The following is a 24,301-nucleotide window of genomic DNA, read 5'->3' on the forward strand; positions in this document are numbered from 1 at the left end:
CCATATTTCCTTTTTCTTTTTTTTTTTTTTTCTTTTTCTGATACAGTCATCTGAGGCAAGTCAGGACATCTCTATTTTTAAGAGCCAGGAACCTGTGACATCCACTCCCCGGGGAGAAATATTATTTAAGTAATTCCACGTAGTCTCCAATGTCTACTAAAAGAGAGAGTAAATATAATTAGAAATATATGACTATCTTTCTGTGACTCCCCAGTGCGCATATTTTTTAGCCATCTGTTCCCGCTCCTCCAGGCCCTGATCCCACATGGGCTAAACAGTAAGCACAGAACCTATCTGCAAACCTGAAGGGTATCTTATACTTCCTAGTATAGAGGGATCTTCTACATCCTAGTTTTCCAGCTCTTAAAGCATACCTTCTATAAAGAAGGTGTCTTATTGACTAGAAAGTTCACCTTTACCAGGTTACCACTTACAGCATTTTTTTGTTTTTTTCAGTATTGTCAACAGTTAAAGAAATACCATTATCCTTCTGTGGGTGCAGAGGAGGAGCTGAGAACAGAGCTAAATGACTTGCTCTTGCCCTTACAGGGACTCTGTCACAAACTAGGACACAGTTAAATGATACTGTAAAGGAATACACTTCCCTCTGAAGCTTAACTCACAGTTTAAACTGACATATTCACAAACAGGGACCATGTTACAATACCAATGCTCATTAAATGGCAGCTTGAAAGTTACTGCCAAAGTACCAGAGCGGCACGTTCTCCTTGAGCATCCCTTGTCAATAAATTGTGAATCACATATATCCCTTCAATAACCTGTTGTGAAAACACAAATCTTTTCCTTATTAGATCAGGTGGTGCCATTACAAAAATAGTGTACAATGCTTCTCATTTTGTTTTGCAGATAAACAAGACTACTTTAATTACCATGATCTGACATGCCATCTCCAGAACAGAAGGCACAGTACTGAAAGGTCTAATACATTTGCAATACAGGGAAGGTTTATTTTAGTCTTTAAATGGAATGGCTTTAACATAAAGTATGAAAAATACTGCCCTATTCTTAATAGAATCTTTCTTGAAGGAACAATTGTAAAAATGGATTTCAGATTTTACTGCTTAAGTCAAAATATTAAATGCTGCAATAAATTATATTTTGGAAAATACAAAGCTTTTGCCACAAACAAGAAGCAACTCTTATTATTCAGGGTATTCAGGATGTCTTGGGTGTGTTTTCATGTTTTAGATTTCATAATGCAAAGTTAATCCTTGCTAGCCCTTAAATAAGTAGGACATTAGCAGAGTCAAGGAACCCTAAGAGTAAAATCTTCTCGCAAAGACCACTTTTCATTTTCTGACTAGGGAAGAATTAGCCATAGCGATCAATATGACAAGCAAACAGGAGGACTAAGTGGCAAAGAAACAGGTGGAAAAGTATTTGAGGGGTGTGGACATTTCAAGAAAGGAGATTAGAGAGATGGCACCAAAAGCCAAGGAGGTTACAAAGGAAAGGCTATATTCAGGCAAGAAGAAATCAGAGCAACAGACAAATCATCATTTTTTGATAGTTCAGTCAGACAGCATGGAACAGCTGTTCTGCCTAACAGAACAAACATTTTTTACACCTGCAGAAAGAAAAGAATTAATAGCAACATAGCATCTTCTTGTTGGAAAGAAGTAGATGTGGATGTCCTTGAGAATATAAATTGAGCTCCCTGTAAGGTCACAACCCAGCAAACCATCAGAACAAAACAGATTCAATGACACCAAACACCTTGTCTGAGTTACTGCCGTACACATAATACACAACATATTCTTGCTCATATGCTTCATCAGGAGTATTTGCTTGAAAAGTTTTGTGTAAGCTGCAGCAGAGCTGCGGCAGGTGGAGAGAGCACCCCCCCACCATGGTGCTCAGTGCAGATGGCCACTGCCTGGGCTGCTTACCTGCTGCAGGGGGTGGCACGCAGGCACCAGCACCATGTCCCAAGGGGTTCTTGGGCCACGTGGTGACAACCAAGTTTGGGATGTACGGATCCTGCCATGATGTCAAGAGGCAGCCACTATCACTAGAAGAGTATTTACATTCAAACTGCTGGCATCTTTCTTCCCAAGTTTATGTAGTACATTCAGTGACTAAATAAAGCAAAGAGCAAATTATGCCACATGAATGGCCACCAGACAGCTTTTCAGGTACAGTATAAACAGTCCTGAACGGTTATCAGGGAAATGCCTGGACAGACTATCAGCATACACAGGACTTTGCTACCTACAGAGAGCTTGCAGAGCACATACTTAAGATACACAATCATGAACACGAGGTGAAACATCAAAAATAGCACTGCAAGGAAAAAGTACAGCATTTCCCAGGACAAGCATCTGGATAGTGTGGAGAATGAAATGTTGAATGAAACTGCAGCAGAAAAATCAAATAAATCTAGGTTTTGCAGACAGAGAAATATACCATATATCACAATATATTTTTATAGGACAGGCTTCAACAGTTCCCAAGAATCAGGTCACAATCTTAATGTTGGCTGACTGAAGCTATTGCATTACTATCATCACAGATCACTTTTGCACCAAACGGATTATAATACATTATAATGTTGGAATTAACTAGTGTTTTCTGATAAGGAACAAGTCACCTTTTATTATCAGGCATCAAATCATTTTAGTATTTTGCTGATATATTCTTCTCTGGTACAATCTGCCAAAGAATATAGTTTGCCTGCCTGCAGAGTGGAAAGAAAATGTGCCTGAATAAGATGCAGATAAAAACTGATACAGAAATTAGCCCTGAAGTACTACAGATTTCCCAAGGCCTTGCTAAGAATTCAGTGACAGTTATATTTGGCTTTAAGTGCTCAAGCCCAAGCTTCTTCTCAGAAAATGATAGATCCTATTGAAAGAGCTTAAACGATGGCAAAGATATTTAAAGGAAGACCAAATTTTATTTATTTGTGATGCACATTACATTCATCAATGGAAGAATAGGTATGCTAGGTAGCGAGTGAAAAGTATCTTTGTAGTATCATGTGAATTTGGAACTCAGCTATCAAGTACGGACCAAATCTTTCATTTTAGCAGCTGGGTGGTAACAATAAGGGAGTGTCTGTATCAGGGATTGAAGGATTTGTGGTTTTTGGGATGGTGGTGTATGAATTTGGCTTGCATATATATATATATATGTATATATGTTTATACACACACACATATATACACATATGGTACACACTGAAGCACACGATTAGTGCACTTGAAGAGGTTTCTTTTTGAAACAAAATTTGTTGCCATGCAATAAGACACTAGCTAGGGAGCACCATTTTAATGTGGATGGATGGTCTTCCACTACATACTCCCTACATTTTTATGGCACATACAATGTTAGATCGTTGGCAATCTGTTTATTATTTCATATCCATGATGCTTGTTCATAGCGATGCTCTTGCAGGTCTGCTCTTTACCTATCTATCAGTTACCAAATTACAGTCACGGGTGGACCTCTCAACTGTTATCTCTCTAGTTTAAATTATTTGGTGCTATGTCCTACTAATGGTGTCCCTTAGCAAAAAGGACTGGAAAGTATGCATTTAGTGGTTGTAATTGACAAAAACTATAGGTAAATTTCCTTTTACCTTGTGTAAGAAAAAGGTCAAGCTGAAGATCTAGAAAATTATCTCATCTAGAAAGTGCCTACAGCCTAGCCATTTGTGGATGAGGATGGCAACATATTTTATACTGATTCTTGTATTACAAAGACAGAGAAGGTGTGCTTGCTCTTCTTCTCTTGGGACATTTTCTTGACTGAAATACTCTTCTGCGTCCTCCTACATAAAACCTTCTGAAGGCTAGCACCACAGTGGTTCAAGTCAGCTACCCACACTCTCTTGTTCCCATTTCTGAAAGGGAATTGCAACTTGTTTATACCGAATGCACCTCCAGCAGGCTCTCCTCTGAGTCATAATCACAGTAGCAAGACTGAAGAAGAGATGAGCAGCATAGCTGGAGCCATGGCTTCCACAGAAGGTTGTCCCATGACAGCTGGTCAGGGACAGCATGCAGGGATCTCATGTGGTTGTTTACTGCTAGGTGTACAACCTCGAGGATTTCATAGAAACGGCTCTCCGTTTCTGGAGTCAGTGGGACTTTCTCTTCAGGGTCTCTGGAGAGATCAAATAGCAGTGGGGGATCATGCTGTGTGATGAATCCTCCGTGGCAGAAGCAAACATGAGAATCATAGCAACCATTGGAGTCTTCAGGACTGAAGTTTGGAGTGAAGAAGAAAACTTTCCAGACAGATCCACCTGCAATTTACAGACACAAAACAGCTGGTGACAAAAGGACAAACTAAAAGTCCTCTAGTCTTAGGCAACTGTAATTTACATCATGGGAAATCAGTCTTGTGGTACAACCTCGCTCTGTACAGAAATTGCAATATACTGAAAGAGTAAAACAAAAGTAATCAAAACAAAAATAAGCAAAACACATCAATTTTCATGCTACACATATTGATGAAATAATTATGATCATTTCATTCTCTTGAAAGAATTCTGATTAACTAAATCATAGAAGACTTAAAAGGACTTTGTGTTTTTACATAAACTGTTGTAGGAAGATTTGCATAAATATTTACTAAGCCATTGCAATGTCCTCTTCAAGACTTACTAAAATGTTCCTTTGCCTCTTGACCACATCCAGATATTGTTGGGCCATATCTACTTTTCGTTTTGCTAATCAAAACAACTTCATCTTTACCTTTTTCTCTCTTGCTCTCTTTGTTTTACTAACCCATTGCATTCTGCCCCACGCCTTCGTTGTAAACATCTGGAGACAGAGTTTCTTGTTTTATTAAATGTGATGACATGAAAACATACAATGGATGCTAAATTTCTGACTTAGACCTCTAGATTTTTTTTTTATAAAAATAAATCATTGTTATAATAGCACAATTTTTAGGTGACACTCTGCTTTGTAAAATGGGAGCCAAAGGTCTTCATTTATATATTGGTCATTCTCTCTTGGCTTAATTTTCTGTGTACAGAAATTGAACTATCTGCACAAGTGTAACTTCAATATTTTCACTGTTTAAAAATACTAAATACTTCCCAGATTATGAATAAGCAGATACCACTTGTTTCCTTCAAGAAGCACTCTTGAAAAGAAGGTACACCAGAGAATCTGAAAATACTTAACAAGAAAAGAGTAAACAAAAAATGGCTACTATTTTCCTCAAGTATCACAGAACAGGGAAAGCAGGAACAGACAGGCACTTGCAGGGGAGTACATCGTCCCCCCACAGCCAGGGAAGCATACCCTTCTCCAGACATGGACCGGAGAATAATTGATGGGCATAAAAAAATCTGTACTTTATTCTTAGAAGTAGGATACTAAAAAGCTGAGGTCCATGATGTCACACTACCTACCAACTTGAGTGTGTACAGACATCAGGAATACATACTCATCAGTAATTTACATTCCTTAGTACCCTGTTACAAAAACACATGTTTTATATTATGTCAAAATTTTTAAATATTGGGGGGAAAACTCTTTTTGGTATTTTGTTCAATTTTTTTAAGTTCACAGAAAGCTTGTTAACTCAGTAACAGATTGTCACAGATTTATATGCACTACAGTGGTTAATATTCATTAATCGATTCATCAATTCAGCAGAAAGCAAAGCACTAGAAAACGTGGGAAGAGCAAAGACGAGCTGGTACATGCCATGCTGTAACTATACCACAGTCATTTTTTAATGATAAAAACAGGTTTAAAGAAAGAAATGTTTCAGGGGAATAAAGAGTCACAGGCTGCAGTTCCAATCTATAGCATGAATTTAAAGGACAGGAGATGACCTTAAATTCTTTACAGCTTCTTCTGTCCCACAGCATTTTTTACATTGTAAGAGATTTTACCTTTAGGAAGCAATTCAATGACAGATCCTGCAGACTTCCAGTTCACTTAGTCCGCACTTAAATCAGGGTCGGAGGGGTGATGGTTATTACACACAATAGACTGGAGAACCCTCTGAATGTTGCTTGGAAGTCAGCAAAGGGGAAGGAGATTTAAAGGCTGAGAGTGACTTGCTGGCACAGACAATAAGGAGGTGGCAAGTGTTAAAAGGCTTTGGCTGTGTACAGCAGCAATGGGTCTTACTGGGGAAGAGGAGAGAAGAGGAGAGGAGAGGGGAAGGGGAAGGGGAAGGCAGCATTTTTTCATGTACCTTTCCAATAACATTTTGAAAGGTTGGTTTGATACTTGAATTCTTTGCTGTTTTCTCAGAATTAAAATAACCAAAATCTAACACTCCCCCATAAATTTCTTTGAACTTATGCACAGAACATTTCCCAGAGCAGAAATATGCCTCTCATTTACTGAGAACTAGAATTTACATTCTGGGAAGGTATGTAATTCTATACTAAGCATTCCTCCAGGCTCTTTAAAAGTGTTTAATTGGAAAGATGGACAATGAAGAACATAAAAGGCCAAAGGGCTTTATTAATCAGTGCACTGTGTGCTTTTGCAGACCATGCAACATTTGCCCCACCTGAGAATTTTATCCAGGGCACTATAACACCCTGATAGAAGAAGAGCAGAAAAAATTATATAGCTATTAAAATGTCAGCTAAAAGAAATTCCAGTAAGGCCATGCACATGAGAACTTTGTGGTCAAGCTGTCTTACCACACATCCATCTTTGATGGCACACTTGTGCTGAATGACATTGAAAAGACATTTTCAGCCAACATTTTTTGGTGTTGGGCACTGTAGCACTAGGCTGGTTCAAGGGCTTACAGATAGCAACATAAAGTTGGGATTCTGAATTAATGCAAGTCAGTAGAAGCAGCTCATATAGTTTAGACACAGGGAAAAGAAAGAAATAAGAAAATTGTGCCATGATTTTTTTTCCCACCACAGAATAAAGAATTGTTCAGGTTTGACTATATACAGAGCATATGGCATGTTGCAAAGTCATGCATGGGGCTGGGGACAAGGCATGGGCAACATCACATCATGTCCGAATCACATTGCTAGGGTTTTGAAGAGTTGATGCTAGTTTATCAGCTATGTAGCTACATAATGTCATGATCATACTGTGCAAAACAGGGAGCTTTGGGAGAGCAAAGACTGTTACTGTGCAATGTCAGTCTGTTGCACTGTAACTGCTTCAGCAAGGATCAGGAACTTCACATGGTGTTGGAGGAACAGCAGAGCAGACTTTAACTGCTGATTTCCTAAGCATTATAAAAACTAAAGCGTTATCTGTCAGCATCTGTGGCTGTGGAGCAGCCAGTGTAAAATATTAGGGGACATAAAGAGCCATCGGACTTCTCATCTCTAAAGCTGATGAACTGTATAAGCCTCGATATCAGAGAGAGCTCTCTCCCAGTGTCTCTCAGCTGATATAAAATCTCATTTTGTCAGAGGGTTAACTACAAGGATCAAGTTAATCTCTTGGTAATTAACAATACCTTTGTTCTGCAAAGCATCTGGATAGCAAACTCTCTTTATATAAAAAGATAACTACATGTCTCTTCCTTAGTGAAGTTAGTAGTAAAGTCGTCAGGGCTGCCCCACAGACAAGTATATCAGGTCCCTTCTAAAACAGCAGGCAAGTTCTAAGCCTGCAGCTCCCTTAAAGATCCTGTCCCAATACTTAACAGCTACTTTATTTAGCATCCACTTTTACTGCAGTTCTCCAGCTCTCTAAATTGTCCAACAACTTAACCTATTCAGGTCTCAGAATACCTCTTTCCTTCACATGTTAAGAAAAACAAAACTACAGAAGTTGTACATCTAAACAGTCTCAAATTAAGTAGGTTGCAATTAGTTCAAGCAAATCTGCTATGAACATAATTGTTCACAGTTCAATCTCCCTAACAGACTTCTCTTCTGTTTTATTATCCTTCACCCATCTATTTATCCTCTCATACTCATACAGGCAACCGTAGTTCCAACAGACAGGTAACAGCCATGAGATTAAAAAACAGTTTATCAGTAAGATATATTAACATTTCCTAAGTGAAGTGACACACTGGATAGGGATGTTATTTCTGTTACAATAGCTCTGTTCTTCATCACTGATGGCTAAACAGTGTTTTCTGATAAGCAGTTCTTGAAGTGAATAGAAACTATTGCCGTGTTACTGCCTGGACCTCATTTTTACTGAATGTAATCTATGACAGTAGCTTTATAGGTTTGCTGCTACTGTCATCTCCTTTGTTCATATTATTTTGTTTCTTCTTTCTGTAGAAGAACAAGGTAAACAAGTCCGTTGTTCACTGTAAATGGGGAAACTGGTTTCTCCTTGACTTCAGATGCCTTTGAGCATAACCCTTCAGGTGTAGCATACCGATGTAATTCGCCCACAGACTTTTCCTGTATCTCAAGTGCACTCTGCAGCCGTTGTCAGCTCCCACACTCCAACTCACGATTCTCAATGTTTCTACAGAGTAGCAGGTGAAAGCTGCAACTCACTTGAAAATTGCATTCTTCAGATAACTCTCATTACTAGATTGAATCTTTTGTTCCTGTTCCCTATATATGTAGAATCATTTAGAATTGTTAGGTTCTATGCTAATCTTATATAGACATCACATATGTGTATGTATTTAGCTCTTCAACAATTTAACAATTTAAAAAAGGTTTTGGTTGCAAAATTATTGTAAAATTATATATAGCACATAGAAAATACACATATTATTTTTATGACTATGTGCATTCCTCAAACAGCTAATAAAAATCTGTTATTTGAGTTTAAAAATGTGTAACTATTGTTCTTTCAGTGAAAACTTGTATTTTTGATACTTGCTTTAGTATCAGAGTATCTCAGGATGTTATATTGTTACTTCAGTCAAGAGACAGCACATTATGTCCCAGTGTAGGTGGGGAATAACTGAGTGATATTCAAAGACATGTTAGTTTATGAGAATCAGTTGTTGCTAGAAGAGGTTTGCATAAAGTACTGTGCAGAACATAAGAGTATTTGAGGTAAAACCATGAAAAAGACCAGCAGGAACAGTGATTTTAGAATCTTAAGAGTAGAAACTGCAGTGTTAAGTATCCTTTAAAACAGAAAGGATTACACATTGGTGGACATCTAATAGTCACAACGAACTGTTAGAGGAAAAATACAAGACAGTGAAAAACCATGCTCAGCTACTGAAATCTCATGACTGAGCTCCTTATCTAGATTAAGTGCTGTGATACGAGAAGCTTCCACTCAATTCTGTTCAAAAGCCTAGCTGCTGAATGGTAGCAGCTGACAAAGAATTCTTTTCCTGAATACTTCATCATCATCTTCAAAAAGAATTGACTGATTGCTTACAGTGTTTTCTTTCCTTAGTTGAAGAAAGTCCCAAATGGGAACAATCTGTGGGTATGGAAACTATGCTGCCAAAATAGGGAGTGCTATAATGCAGTGTTATGCCTTGGATTTGGAAGTCTTAGTTAAGAGCAACATGGAAGAATACATGTTGCTCTGGAAAAAAAAAATCCATCCATAGTTATTTGATGCACATAATCCAGATGCTTGCTAAAGATTTGCCTGAAGAATCTATTTACTTGCTGAATGGTCCATATGATTTTCAGTTTATCCAAGCAGCAGCTGATGGCATGCTGAAGACAGAGTAGAATGTTGGTTCAAAAAATAATTGGTCCAAATGTTGACACAAAATTATTGGTCATATCCAACCTATATTCAAAAGTCCTTGAAAACAGAAAAGCCATCTTTTATTGCTTTTGAGAGACATGCTATTGATTTGCATGTACGGGTTTTCCACTGAAGTCAGTAACAGACGGCAGTTAGGAACTGAAGGAGCAACACACTTAAGAACATGTGTCATAGCCACTTTGTCAAGGATGACAAAACCCAAAAAGAAATTTATTCAGAATTGTGTCTTGTCTTTTGTCTTTTCTGTCCTTCAAAAATGCATTTTATCATCAGAAAATAAATTGACAATCATTACTGTCTTGCATGAAGTGGATACAATCATTCTGAGTGAAAACAGATCTGCAAGATTCAGAAAGCAATTTTCCTGATCCTGAGCAAATGTAAAAGACAAAGATGCAAAGAAAGTCCTAAGCAACTTCTCCAAATATTTTCAGACAACTTCAAAGCAACCAAAACCATCCCCAGGAATCTGTTCATAAACTATTTCCTCCAGCCATTTTTTGAAATTTGGATGTCAAAAAACCCCTTGTCACACAGTACTAATAAAGCATTCCAAATCATTAATCTGAAAATTGAAAGTGTGTTTAATCTTTAAATAGCAAGAAGTGCATCTAAAACCAAAGAACTAACTATGCAAAATTACTTCAAAGGTGAAAAGTAGAAATTTTGTAAAAGAGTAGCCTGGAATTTTGCACAATGCCAAACAATACTGAATATTCATTCATTTTACTGTAAAAAGTTGAGGACAAAGGTGAATTACACTTTCTTACAGGTGTCACAGATACTTGATTTTTTTTCCAACTTTTAAAAAGCTAATAGGGCTTTTAAAAAGCTGATAGGATACTTAGGAAATCTGAAAAAAAAAGTTTGAAAATCGAATCAGGTGTAAATAATAACATAGCAAAGGGTTTTGTTTCATCAGAATGAAAAATCTGAGTTAAGAAAGAAACCATTTCTAAGTGATATGGTGCAAAAATCTCAGTATCAGACAGCCCTAAATATTAAAAAAAAAAAATCTGAATGACTGAACTTTTGGTTTTATTGTATTATAATATGTGTAGTTCAGCATCTGAAATACAGTATTTTTTCTCCCACTGTTAGAAAATGCATCTCTTTGCCAGAACTGAAACTAGCAAAAGATTACAAATGGTTTTAAACTTTGGGGTGAATAGCTGAAAGTAAATAGGAATTTTCATCCTTTGTTTTTATTAGAGAGAAAAGTTGGAAAAATTGTTCAGCTATTAAGCCAATTAGAACTACAAAAAAGGAAATTACAGGACAACTTGAGGGTGTGCTAATATCTGGCATTTCAGATGGATATTGAGCCTTGAAGTACATAGAAAAAGTTTAAACCTATTTCATTACAGCTCTTATGAGCCTATCATTTGGAACCAACGCATTTAAGGAAATGGAAAGCAGAAGTTTCCTGAAGGACTGTGATGCAGAATAAAGTTATCAATGGATGTATGTTCAAACAATGCAAAGACCTTCAAAATCCTGAATTGAACCTAACCACCAAAAGTACTTATCACACACAGGATGTTCTCTTAAAGATGGTCAGCAGGGTTTCTTACATAAACTCACTTCCAAGAAAATTTCTAGAAGTCTCTGTTCTGTTTTCATGTGGACATCCTCAAGGTTAAGGTCTTCCAAAGAAATCCAGCAGCCTGCCAGTTTGGACCTTTATGCAACAATCAATCTTCATTCCACAGTTCTCCAGTCAGCACGAATGATTGAGTTGGAAGAGAAGAGTTTTAGCAAAGCAATGGGAATATTTTCTTGCCTTGGTGGTATGCAGAATGGATGCAGAGATCTTCAGCTATTCTCCAGATGACAGTAAGTGATGGCAAAGAGAAAGAACCTTGCCTCTCTCCTAATCTCCAGCTTAAGGAATGCATGCGTGCAACAAAGTGAAAAACATGCTTTACCCTTTTGAAGTGCCACAACCTGCTAAAATCTCCTTCCTGCTAGAAACAAGAACACAGAAGGGTCTCCTGGAGCTGCAGATGAGATGAATGCATTTTAACTGTTCCTTCTGTAGGACTTTAATGGAGAGGTCAGCATGATTTTGATGAAAGGTTACTTCAGGTCTGACACTCAATTAATACAAAATCATTTTGACTAGGAAACTATATTCAATCATGCCTGAAGTAATCCAAATAATCAAGTTTTTTTGAGTTTTGTTTGTTAGTTTGGGAGAATGGCACGTTGGATTGGTGTACAAGAGGTTTGGCTTGTGCCTTCCACATTGCAGCCACCCCTGCCCCTTAGTTTGCAATCTAAATCAGGAGAAAAGGAATTGAAATAAGAAAAAAAAAAAAAAAAAACAACAACAACAACAAAGAAAAAGAAGAGAAGGTCTCTATTTCATTTGAACTTAACCAATTGGACTAGGAAGTTAAATTTATGTTCCTAGGATGATTAGGAATAGGGTAAATATTTTTTTTAAAAGGACAGGATTTAATTTTTTCCCCCTTCCCTTTATTTCTCTCTCTCTCCTAGAGTAAGCAGGGGAATGCTGGTAGGGAGTGCAGTACTGCAAGTCCTGGGGTATAAATAGCACTGCCTGAGCCTAACAATAACTCTGCTGCCACTGTCACAGAGCAGAGCAGAGGCAAGAAAATATTGTAACAGTATTTGTCATGTTTGTCAGGGGAAACACTTTTGTACCTGAAATACTCTTAGCAGAAATGTGTATCAGTTGATTAGGTCAATTTTCTTGAGCTTGATATAAAACAGTTTTGTGGTGTCTATTCAAGCTAGAAATGCTCTTCTCCCTTTCAGCAGCTATGTTATTTCACACTTACCAAATAATATGCCCATACTGTGTCACCCAAATTCAGCTGCAGCTGCTCTGATATAAGGATCAAGATAGCAAATTAAAATACTTAATGAGATAGTTTAGGTAAATGATACTTGATGCTTACTCTGCTTCCTCCAGCTGTTGGGGTTGAAACACTGAACACAAACAAGGGATCTGGGAGACGATTTGGGATTTCTGGAGGCTTTTCGTGATTGTGGTGCCTCTATTAAAATGGGCAAGACCACGTAGAGAGAGAGAGGAAAAAAAAACACAAGGGGGCAAACAAAGAGTGAAGTCAATGCTCACAAAGTGATCTGGGAAGCAGGGGAAATAAAATATCTTCGATAATCAAGTAGATTAAAAAATTGTAATGGACTTCAGCGAGAAACAGTAATGAGTGACTCAGATGTTTCATGCAGTGTAAAAACATATGTCTTGATATCATTAAAGAAGAAAACAAGGAGCAAAGAAAGAAGCTAAAAAGATCTTAAAAAACCAAAACAAAACAAAAGAACTTCCCCCCACTCCCCACTTCTAAGCTGAGAGAATTCTCTAGAGAGAACAGTGGAAGTGAAGGAACTTGTGAAACTAAAAACAGAAAAGGTAAGCGACAGGGGTTGCAGAAGGGAAAGACTCACACAAGGGTTTGTTCATTTAAGAGGATCACAGGAAGATTTACTATCAGTGAGACTAGAAGCTCAGAAATAGGGAGGGAAAGGGAATAAAGATGGGAAAAGGATGAAGATAAGGTAAAAGAACACAGTTCAGAGGGGAGAAAGGGGCTGCTCTTTGTCCAACAAAAACATGATGTAAGTAACCTGAAGACTCAGGAGTTATTAGTGAAGGAAAAGTGAATTTTATCCTGTGACCTACATATTGTGAATTAGATACCTGATGCTATTTAAGTCTTACATGTAATTGTGCAGTTTTTCATGTATGGTGACCCTCAAAACCAGTAAGTGGTCTGCAGCACTTGCCTTCTACTGTTGAGAAAATCTCAAGAAAAAAAACTTTCCTGTAGACTGTAACATGCACAACTGTAAATATCAGTAAAAGATATGTCTATGTATCTATGGGAACTTGTTACTTATTGTTGCAAGTTTCTGTACAATTTATTTAAAAGATTACTTTGCCTCTGTGTCTTGATATTCAGACAAAGGCCGGTGACAAGGAATGAGGTTCAATAAGACTTAATGAAGTTTATAAAGTGGTTTTGTGGAAGGAGACCTATGCCTTTACATGAAGAGCTGCCCCAACCACCAATAACAACTATAGGAAAAGAATAAAAAGATTCTCAGAGAGTTGATAGCTAACTGACAAGTTAAATGACTGTTTTAGTCTTGTGTTAAAAGGAAAATTGAACAAGCAAAGCAAGTGGCACTTTCTTAATTAGGTTTTAAAGATCTTTATGCCAGTGTAACTTAAATCAGGATCTGTATCTCATCCATGTTTTTCTTTTCTGACCATTCTTGTCAGTTCTTTCATGACACTGATGCATGGATAAAATGCCACTCTGTACTGCAAAACCAATTCACTATTTGTATTTTACTATACAGTCTAACCTGGGTATCTTATTTTTTGCATATATGTAGACAGGTCCTTATTTGAACCTCTGCTGATTTAAAAGAAAAATGACACCAATTAAATGACATGATTCTAAAATTCCCAGTCAACTTCGTAAGACTCCCATAGTGTCATTCCTGACACTTAGCAAAATAACAATGTTTCTCACATCGTGAAAAAGGGGGCAAAGTATTTCTAATTTTAAGTTCAAGGTACTGAGTAGGATTTATTGTTCATTGCTATGCTGCTGCTTACTATGCAATCTGACAGTCTGGTCACCTCACCTAATTTTGGATCACTGCAATGTGGAGGTTTTTCTGCCACCTAGTTACCAGCCTATAGTGATCTGCTTCTTACCTGTGTTAGAAGTCTCTGGATGGCCCGAGGTTGTAGCCTTTCCTGCAGCTCTGTGCTCCCATCAGCTCCTGCTCCTGACGACTCCCTGGATGGACCTTGAACCTGAATCACCACTTTGCCTAGCCTGGGACTATTAGTGGACCCTGTTGTCAGTACCCAGCTCTGCTCACTCTGCTTGGGTGCTAGAAGACGTTGCTCTGTCAGTAAAGGCACAGGCAGTGCTGGGACTCACTTCTTTTTAGAGTGAATTCTCACCCCAAGTTAGAGTCAAACTTCTTGTCTCTCCAACGTTCTCTAGTCCATCTTTAACTTTGCTTTCTAAGATCAAGTATCAGTCTTCAAGGTGCTGCTGCTTATGGAAGATACCACAGTGTTGACAGGTGATGAGTTAAACATCTCTCAAGCATATATATTAACTGATGTGGCCAGAAAATAGAGAGGTTTTCCTTCCTTGTTCATATATGTTACTGCTGTATACTGTTTTTAATGACCCTTACTCATCTTGAATGATCGTTCAATGACCTTTGAAATATAATCACTAGCTGCAGTACATCTGCATTGACTCTGCTTGTGATGCCTGTATATTTCTCATATTAATGTATTCAGTTTCCTCTGTTCCAGTTGTAGCAAATAAGAACTAAAGCTCACTTCAGATATTTCAAATTAATTTTATTTTTGTCATCTAATTCATCCCCCTGCCACTGCACAATTGTTCCCTACAATGTACTTTTTAAGAGATCTCTTGACGGATGGAGTCTTCTATTGTAACTTTTGTGCTACTATCATCCATTTCCTTTATTGTGGAAGACAAAGAAATTTTATTGGCACACTCTTTTCACTTAGTGTTTTATCTACTAACTTTTTCAAATAAAAATCCTTCACATACTTTTTCTGGAGTTTAAACAAAGATTTTGGAGCAGATGATTGCCTCGGAGTTCATTTGGGTTGTTCCATCTCTCAATTACTTGTTGCATTGTCTGTTCTAAATTGCACTTCTACGCCTTTTGTAGAGTTGTGGTGCACTGAAGTGAATGTTAAAATCCCTGTGAATTTAGTGAGAGGATGATTCCATCTCATTTGCCTCCAGTTCAACAAAGTATTTCCACTTAGCTTAAGAATACAAATAATAACCCCATGCTTAAATGTAGCAAAGTACAATGTCATCGCTGACTGAAGATGCTGTGTGCTCAACTAGCTGTTTAAACAAGGATCTACCTATGCCCCTCAACTCCCATCAAGTCTCCTACTTCAAACTAAGTGATTATTCTTTTGGTGATATGTGCTGCTGCTTAATAAAACCTGTTTATTTCTTTGCTACACTGATACTGATGTATACACTGTCAGTGATTTATTTAATGTTGTCTCAAGGTCTATAGGAAGAAGAAACCTGAATCAAGTTTTACCAAGTAAGACAAGTGTCCTGCTCACTGGACAACTCTACCTTGTAGAAAAATCAGTGTTCAGCATTCAGATCTTACCTCCCTGAAGATTAAACTCATGTCTGCTTTGCAACATCCTATATCTCCAAACATAATTCCTCACTCAACATCCCCTCAGTAAAATCTTGTTGCTTTTTCCCTTCCGGAATATACATGGACATGTATACATTACATCCTACTTAGTGTATCCAGGTAAGCTGAAGTGTTCTTGAGCTCTGTGGTGCATGGACCTGGGTGTAGTATTTGAACAAAGCCTTTCCACACCTCTTGAGCCTGCTGGAGAGATTCAACAGCATAGAATAGTCCTACACAACGTCCAGAGCGCTCAGCTGAGATGTAATCAGCCATGGAGTAAGTTCTTAAACTAGAAGAAAGCAGCAATGGAGCTGGGAAACTCCAGCCATTGTCCTTCATTGTCTGCATTTTATCTCCTTAAACTTTAATGTGTAAGAAAAATTGCTAGGACTTCAGGCAATGTTTGATTTCTCTCCTAAAAATGACTACAATCCAGATTCTAACTTAAAACTTCTAGCCAATTATTTTCATGGGCCACAAAGTGGGGGGATGGAGGATGTTGGGTTTTTTTTACCATGATACATGAGTGACAAAATTAATTCCATTTCATTTTTTCCCTCTAATGTCTGAAGCACAGTTGAAGGAGGGTAGGTAGACCACTGCTGCAAATGATGCAGTAAAAGCAATGTTTATTCTCTTTGGCTTGATCTCCTATTTTTAACTACTTATATAATTCAAGATAATAATTCTAGTGTGCCTCAAAATATCTTTCAAGTGGACATTTATGTCTCAAACTTAATCCAACATTTATTATTATTTATTGTGGCACCATGAGGTCCAGGTTTTGTTATGCAAGACAGTTACAAAGATGAGTTAAACAAAGCTTCATCCTTGAGCATGAAATCCTACACCTTTTTACTGGTCTAAGAGTATGTTCCTATGGACTATAGTTTACTTTAAGGGCTTTAGCCCATTATTTTAGGAAGTAATATAAATAAATAGAATATAAACCAGCTTGAAGTCTAAAGTCATTCAGTTACACATTGTACTTCCTCAAAATTACTGAAAGTGCTTTTGGCATTACATTACAAGATATAAATTTTATATATGCCCTCCTTCCTCACTGCAGTTAAAAGTGATGACAGCACTCAAAGGATATTGTGAAATACAAACATCTGCATACTGGTAGTTGTTTTTTGGCTTTTGAAGCTTACATTCAATTTTTAATTCCTAGTTCTGTAAACTCAGTTTTCATCTCTCAATTTTAGCTGGTTTCTTTGCCAAAACACTCTTTAAAGATCTGTGACAATAGTAACGGTAACAAGAAACACCAGGAAATGTTTTTCTATTATATTCACTACCACGTCTCCTTTCTCTAAGCATTTTTATGCTATTCACAAGGAAAGTAACCATATATATATTCCTCATCTGTTGCAATGGAAAAGAAAATGGATTACATAAACGATTTTCGGATGTAAACCAGGTCTGGTTTAGCATTCAGCAGTGGTTTGCAATAATCCATTCTGCTTCATACTATAGTGCGTTGCACGCTGACAGACTTTTACCAGAACCTCAGCCTAGTGATTAATTAAAGCATACAAATTCAGGCAATTTTTACAGGGTTGCTTAATTTTCTCTTACAGTTCCAAAGATGCTTCTAACTGGCTGGCATTCACACTGAACATGCCCAAGATAAAACTCTGGCTTTTTACTAACACTGAGTTAGTATTCCTAACTGAGTTCTTAGCGCTTACACTGTGTAGACTTACCCAAAAAGGAACCTGAAATTCAGTTAGTATTAGAGATTAGGAATTTTTCCCATCAAACTGCATTCAAATGGAAGTCCGGCCAGGCAAATGGACTCGGTAAACAATTTTACTATTACCCAGGTCCTCACCTTCACTTTGAAAAGTTTTCCTGTCTTGCTGAATCTCACAGGTCTGACTAGTTCTAACTTCAGCACTTTCAATCACTGCTTTCTTCTTGTCTGTCTAACATAAAAAGACCAAAAAGCTAAATGTAAAAAAGGTTGCCTGCTTCCGCAACTATCTCCCCAAGAACAGATCAGAATTTGTCAGAGGAGGAATAAGATGCCCCTATACAGACATATTACACACCCATGCAGATCCTTGGATGACCAAGAACGCAGATAACTTAAGATTTCCTAAAAGGTTCTTTGCTACCTGCCTAAGACACAATGTGTTCTCATACACCTTGTCCTAATATGTAGCAACAGAAATACAAAATCTAACAATGAATAGTGGCAAGGATTTGAGGTCAATGTAGTCCACAGAGTGAACAAATTGCTTGAAATTGGTTAGGAAAGACCAAGTATAATTGTCATGGGAACTTTTTCTTGTGTGTCCAGGCAGAAACTGCATTGACAGGCTCAGTCAAGCAATGAGGTTTACATGTCAATGAGATACAAACCTGTTGCTGACTCTTCCATGCCACAGCAATAACATGGATTTATCAGGCTTGACAATATTAAGAAATACTTAGCAAGGAACACTAGGGCTGTTGTGCATGTAGACACTGCCCTTGTTAGCTGTAATCATTTGCCAACACCTTATGTTTGAGCAGTATCCACTAACGGAATAATCCTTTGTAGCATTCAAATTATATATACTTAATTTTCTAGCTTCATTATGAGTTAACAATCTATAAATGCCTTCACATTTAAGATGTGTTAGAGACACTGTAAAATGTTGATTTTTGCATATTTTCTATCTTCAAAATATGAACATTTCTCTTGTCTACTTATAATTGGATTAAATGCCTTGAAAGACATATACTCAAAAATATTCTGTGAAATACAAGTAGTACATTTACTTTTCTTTAGTTCAACCTGCTGATTGCTAAATATTCAAATATACTTCTCAGAACTTAGGATTTTTTTGCTTTCTTCCCCCCAAAAAATAACCCCAAACCGCCTAAACCTCAGTATGTGGTAACTATTTAAAAGTACTGGAAGAAATTAGAACACTTTCTAACTGCAGATCTGAAATACTTCGGTATATGAAAGGGGGCGAAAAAGGAGGCCTTTGATAATTCTCAGTATCTACAGGCATTGTATAATCTATTCAGTATCAAGTTCCAAAATCCAGTTAAAGCATTTCACAGCACCTTTTCTTGAGTATTACAGCCTCACTGTGACCACCAGTATGGTTTTCTAAGACAGCCTGGTATTTGGAGCTACTTGGCATTCCTGAGATCACCAGAACTTCTAAATGACTTAGCAGGTTTGCTAGGGCAGAGCTGAATGAAGCGAAGCAGATGAACAACCTGTACTCTTGTACAATTTTTTGCAATTCCCAGTTGCTTTTCTATCCACTGAATGACTATGTTTCCATTGGCCATGAAACTAAAACTAAGACATTTGTGTTCAGTAATTTTGTGCTAAGACAACCCTATTCATACACTTTGCAAGATTTTTGGAAGGATAAACCTGCAAACTGCCAAAGTATGATATTGAATAGAATAATCTAGTTGTAAAAAAACCTGTAAATGTTGTTAATATTGATAAATTCAAATATCATATTCTATTTCAAATATAATTCATTTTTTCATAATTGATTTCATTTTATTACAATCCATATTTGAAGTACCATAATGTATTTTCTAACAGCTAAAGAATGCATCCGATTACCAACATATTTTCCATAATAGAAGGACAAAAATAGAGAAAGAAAATCAAAATAATGTATGAAGCTTCAAAGTTTTCCTTCAAATTTTAAAAGTGAGCAATGCAAACAGGACTCCACACAGAATTCTGTGTGCTCTCTGTAGCTGTTTGTTGTTTTTAAAAAAAAAATTAAAAAAAAAATCAGTTATTCAAGCCCTCAATTTCAGCATGACACAACAGCTTCATTTTATTCTCTCCCTCATTTGCCTGATTCTAGCTTTGGTGTTCTTATGCTGACCAGCTCTGTTAGGATAAATTCCTCTAAATTATAATTAGGTTTTGTAGCAAATTTCAAGCTTTTATGGCAAAACTTCTCTCTCACAGCACAATTCAAACAATTTTCACTTCTGTGAAACATATGTTCCTCCTCATATTTACACATAAGCTCATGCCTTCACAGCATACATACAAAAAAAAGAAAAAAAAAGTTTTGTTTATCTTTGGCTTTCTTCTAAGTTGCTTTTTGAAAACTGACCTGAACACTCATGGGCTCCAGCTGTTTCTGAATCATAAAGATATATGCTCTTAGAGCCTCTGGCTACAGCTGGAAATTGGCTTTAGTAGCAATTGCATTGTTTTCAGAATCCAAAAATAATTGTCAACTATAAATACTATAAGCAATCTACCAAGCAGTATTATAGAACTGTCATTATTATCCTATATAGGTGCAACTCATAACTTTAAAATTTATTATAATACTTCTGAATGAAAATTACGTTTGAGGATTAGGCTTTGAGAAAGACAAAAACATGATATCCTAGAGTGCACCTGATACAGACAAAGAGATGGGAAGAGCTTTCGTGCAAAAAGCATTGTTCTAGCTTCTACCTTGGGTATGCTGCATAAAACAGAGGGAAATGCTACAGCAAATTCCATTTTTATATAAATGCCTTAATATCCACCGTCTACATGCTGTGTGCAGGAACTGCATTTTCCCTTAATGCAACTTAATCATGTTTAGGAAAAAAAAGTAACAGCTAATTAAAAGCAAACAGCAATGTAATTGCAACAAATATCTGTTTGCTAGGCTGAATGTTGGGATAATTGAGAGATGAAGAAAAGTAAAGAAAATGCATGAAAGGGCCTCCATGGCCAGCTGTAGGAAAGAGAGTGGACTAAGATCCCAGTGGGACTAAAGAATTTGCAGTTCTAAGAAACTGTAGCCATGAAGAACTACTGAGTCCAAATTTTAATGTTTTCCACAGCGCTGTAGAACTGGAATAAAATGTATTCAGAAGAAACATCACAGTGTTGAGATACCATTTGTACAGAATAAGTAATTCTTCACTCAGGTAGAATTATTTACTCACAATGTCTTGTCTACCATTTCTACTTCATACTTTTGTAGTGCTAGATTCAAAATCATCATGAGACTATCTACATTTTGCTATTTCTTCTCCCTAATTAACCTTGTGTTTATGTATTATGGTAGTATTTTAAAAGATCCAAAAAACCAATGAATTTACAGTGCTGGCTTTTGGAAGATAGAAAGTTATTTAGAGTTTGGAATTGGAGGGGGTTGGTACACTTTGTTGGGAAAAAAAGAAAAAGGTGTGAATCAACTCAAACCTCCCAAAATGACAATTATATAAGGAGGGGCTAAAGTAGAGAATTACATGTGGTTTGGAAGCAGCAGCAGCGGCACAGTAGGTCAAGACATCATTGAGCTCAAACTATAAGGCTTTGCTGGCTAAGTAGTTTTGCTAACAGGATATGAACTGACACTTCTTAACTATAATGTTTTTAGGACTGAGATTCAGTCTCCAGTTGTCACTGAACAGGACCATATGGATGGATCAGAGCTGAAAACCTGCCTGTACAACATCCTATGGAATTGAAGAAGCCCAGATAATATAATCTTGAAGACAACTGAATCTTGGACTCTACTTTTCTCACTGAGCAAGTGAGATGATCAAGAAGCTTGCTTCTGTGATATAATACCATTTAAAAATTACTGTACAACAGACAGGTAACGGGTTGCAAATGAAAAATTGGCACACGTGGTAATGGAAAATTATCTTACAGATTACTAACATTTCCTAATACTAAAATGGTCACCCTTTCTTTATTGAACTAGTGCTAATTCTAAGTACTAAATTATCATGCTCTTCATAGGCCAATACATTTTTGGATAAAACTCTGAATAAATTTGAAAAATTTATTTTAGGGATTTGTTCTGTACTACTTCATGGACGTTGTTCTGCTAAGATGTCATTGAAAGAACTATGACAAAACCTACTAGTGACATGCAGTCTCTTTCAGTTTCTAAAAGCTTTTACACAACTACATCTACAAAAATTCCCTACTAAGAAAACAAAACAAGAACAAACTAAAAAAGCTGGATTCCTTTCTTCCCTTTAGTTTTAGGAAATTCTGGATGTCTTGTCCTCTAATGGTTTGAGACCACATAAAAAGCTCTGAAATCAAAAGAAAGGTCACTGTACTGGAATGTAAGTTTTTCTCAGGCTGAGGAATCAAATATTGATTATTCACTGATTATTGAATATTTCTGGTTATGATGTCTTTCTAAAGTACTGATCAGGACTTACATTCAGAAGCAACTACACAGTACAGAGTGCACATGATCCACAGATGCACACTGGCCTCCAGCATAATATTGTCCAAGTGCAACCACCCTCTGAGCATCCACTGTTTTCTCTACAATTATTTCTTCTGCCTTTCATAGCATGGTCTTTTAAGGCATACTAGGAGTCATCTTGCTCTCGGCAGTCAGATTTCCAGGGAATTTCTCTAATAAACAAATATTTTGGTTTATTTTCTAGAGTCATAGTATGTTAGAGGCTGTGGCACACAGAATACTCTATGTGGGTTGTGCATGTTTTAACTACTTCCCTAGAAGAACATTGCCTAAGACAACATATGCCATTTAAATCCAATTTTAAAATTAGGATGAATCAGCACTGTGTTCTGAATGAAACATGCAGAACGCTTCAGGCTCAAATCCAACACTGACCTAAAGATATTTTTGCAAGTGCAATGCTCCAGAAATCATTACAGACCCACTTTTTATGTTACTTGGTAAGCTGAAATTAATTTTTGAAAGTTGCAGTGCATTTTTATCTACTCTTGTATGTGTTTGTTGCTGTTTATATTTTTTTTACTATTTCTAACTTTATAAATAATATAATAGATAAATAATAGATAAATATAATAATAATAAATATATAAATATAATAGATAAAAATAGATATAAGAAGAGGGAAAAAATAGATTAAAAATTACCAGATATTTGTTCTAACTCGGGTATTTTTTTCTATTGAAGGGTTAGCTATGGAGTATACAGAAAAAAAGCCCAAAAACCTGTAAGATTTTTCTTTTGTACTGTCACAAGTGCATGACACAGTATCTGACAGGAAGCCATTGAAGCTGAAGTTTAAAAAATACTGAATTAGCTACTTAAATTTTAAATGCCTTTGGCTTTATATGATCACTGAAACCTGTCAACCTTTCTCTGTTCACTAAGAACATTACTAATTTAGGTCAAGATATCTTGGATTCAATAGACCAATATGTTATGGTTTCTATTTTTATACGAAGAAAAAGCACTATGATATGGTCACTGAAAGTCTGTGTGTATAATGTCAGTGTCAAAGGACATTTACCACGGTCTTTCACTGGGGGAATGGCTCTCTGAGACAAAATTATTCTTACATGAATATTACTATGACTAAAGAAGTCTATTCTTTCTGGCTAGAAAGCAAAAATTCTTGTGACAGTAGGAAAATCTTACTCCTTCAAATGTTTATGCTTTCCTTCTTATCCTTTCCCATCTGTTCTTTTCTGAGAAAATACATGAGGTTGGTACGATAAGATTTGATTTAAAAAAAAGATATTCTCCTTGTAAGAAAACAAAATGTTTCCTTGACAGCAGTTATAGTCACATGGTAGTATTATGTCTCCCTTTCAAGATGTGCAAAAGAAGAAAATCTTGCATCAAACTTCTGTTAAATTTACCCTTTGTGTTGTTAAATAATGAAAGGAACTATAACTGCCAGCATTCTCAGGGTCAATGTGATTCCTTCCTAATCTGTAACAGCATTCTCCAAGTTCTTTGTTCATGACAGAGAAGGCAAGCAAACCATAAATGGAAAAAGCTCCTCAGGGAAGCAAGAAAAAGAACAGGAAAAAGCTAGGCAAGGATATGGGTATGGGTTCTTCCAATGGGTCTGCTGGGTATGACAAGTATACACCACAGTCTGCATATGAAGCTACCACAGCATTCATTCACAGAACCATAGAATGGTCAGGGTTGGAAGGGACCTCCAGATATTAGGGACCTGCTAAAGCAGGTTGCACAGAATCGTGTCCAGGTGAGTTTTTAACATCTCTTGAGAAGGACACTCGACAGCCTCTCTGGACAGCCTGTTCCAGTCCTCTGTCACCCTCAGAGTAAAGTTTTCCCTCATATTCAGATGGAACTTCTTGCATTTCGGTTTGTGCCCTTTGTCCCTTGTCCTGTCACTGGGCACCACTGAAGAGAGCCTGGCCCCATCCTCTTGACACTCACCCTTAAGGTATTTGTAGACATTGATAAGATCCCCTCTCAGTCTTCCTTTCTCCTGGCTACAGGCCCAGCTCTCTCAACCTTTCCTCATCAGGGAGATGCTCCAGCCCCCTGACCAGCTTTGTAGACCTCCCTGATGGACTCCCTCCAGTAGTTCCCAGACTCTCTTGAACTGGGGAGCCCAGAACTGGACACAACACTCCAGATGTGGCCTCACCAGGGCAGAGTAGAGGGGGAGGATCACCTCCCTCGATCTACTGGCCATGCTCCTCTTAATGT

At 37.1% G+C, this 24,301-nt stretch overlaps 1 protein-coding gene across 11 annotated transcripts in view; it reads right to left on the reverse strand.

Moving 5' to 3' along the window:
• STS (steroid sulfatase) overlaps positions 1-24,301 on the reverse strand; it is a 135,681-nt gene that overhangs the window by 14,500 nt on the left and 96,880 nt on the right. For 10 of the 11 annotated variants that reach the window (XM_055703376.1, XM_055703371.1, XM_055703373.1 and 7 more), the window contains one exon: positions 6-4,270. The exons of the other annotated variant lie outside the window; for it this stretch is intronic. In XM_055703376.1, coding sequence (XP_055559351.1) covers positions 3,888-4,270 — 383 coding nt within the window. In that variant the 3' untranslated portion in view covers positions 6-3,887. Of the gene's footprint in view, positions 1-5; positions 4,271-24,301 lie in introns of those variants that run through there. 11 annotated transcript variants of the gene reach the window in all.

This window comes from Falco cherrug, chromosome 2, assembly GCF_023634085.1.
Source record: "Falco cherrug isolate bFalChe1 chromosome 2, bFalChe1.pri, whole genome shotgun sequence".
NCBI lineage: Eukaryota > Metazoa > Chordata > Aves > Falconiformes > Falconidae > Falco > Falco cherrug.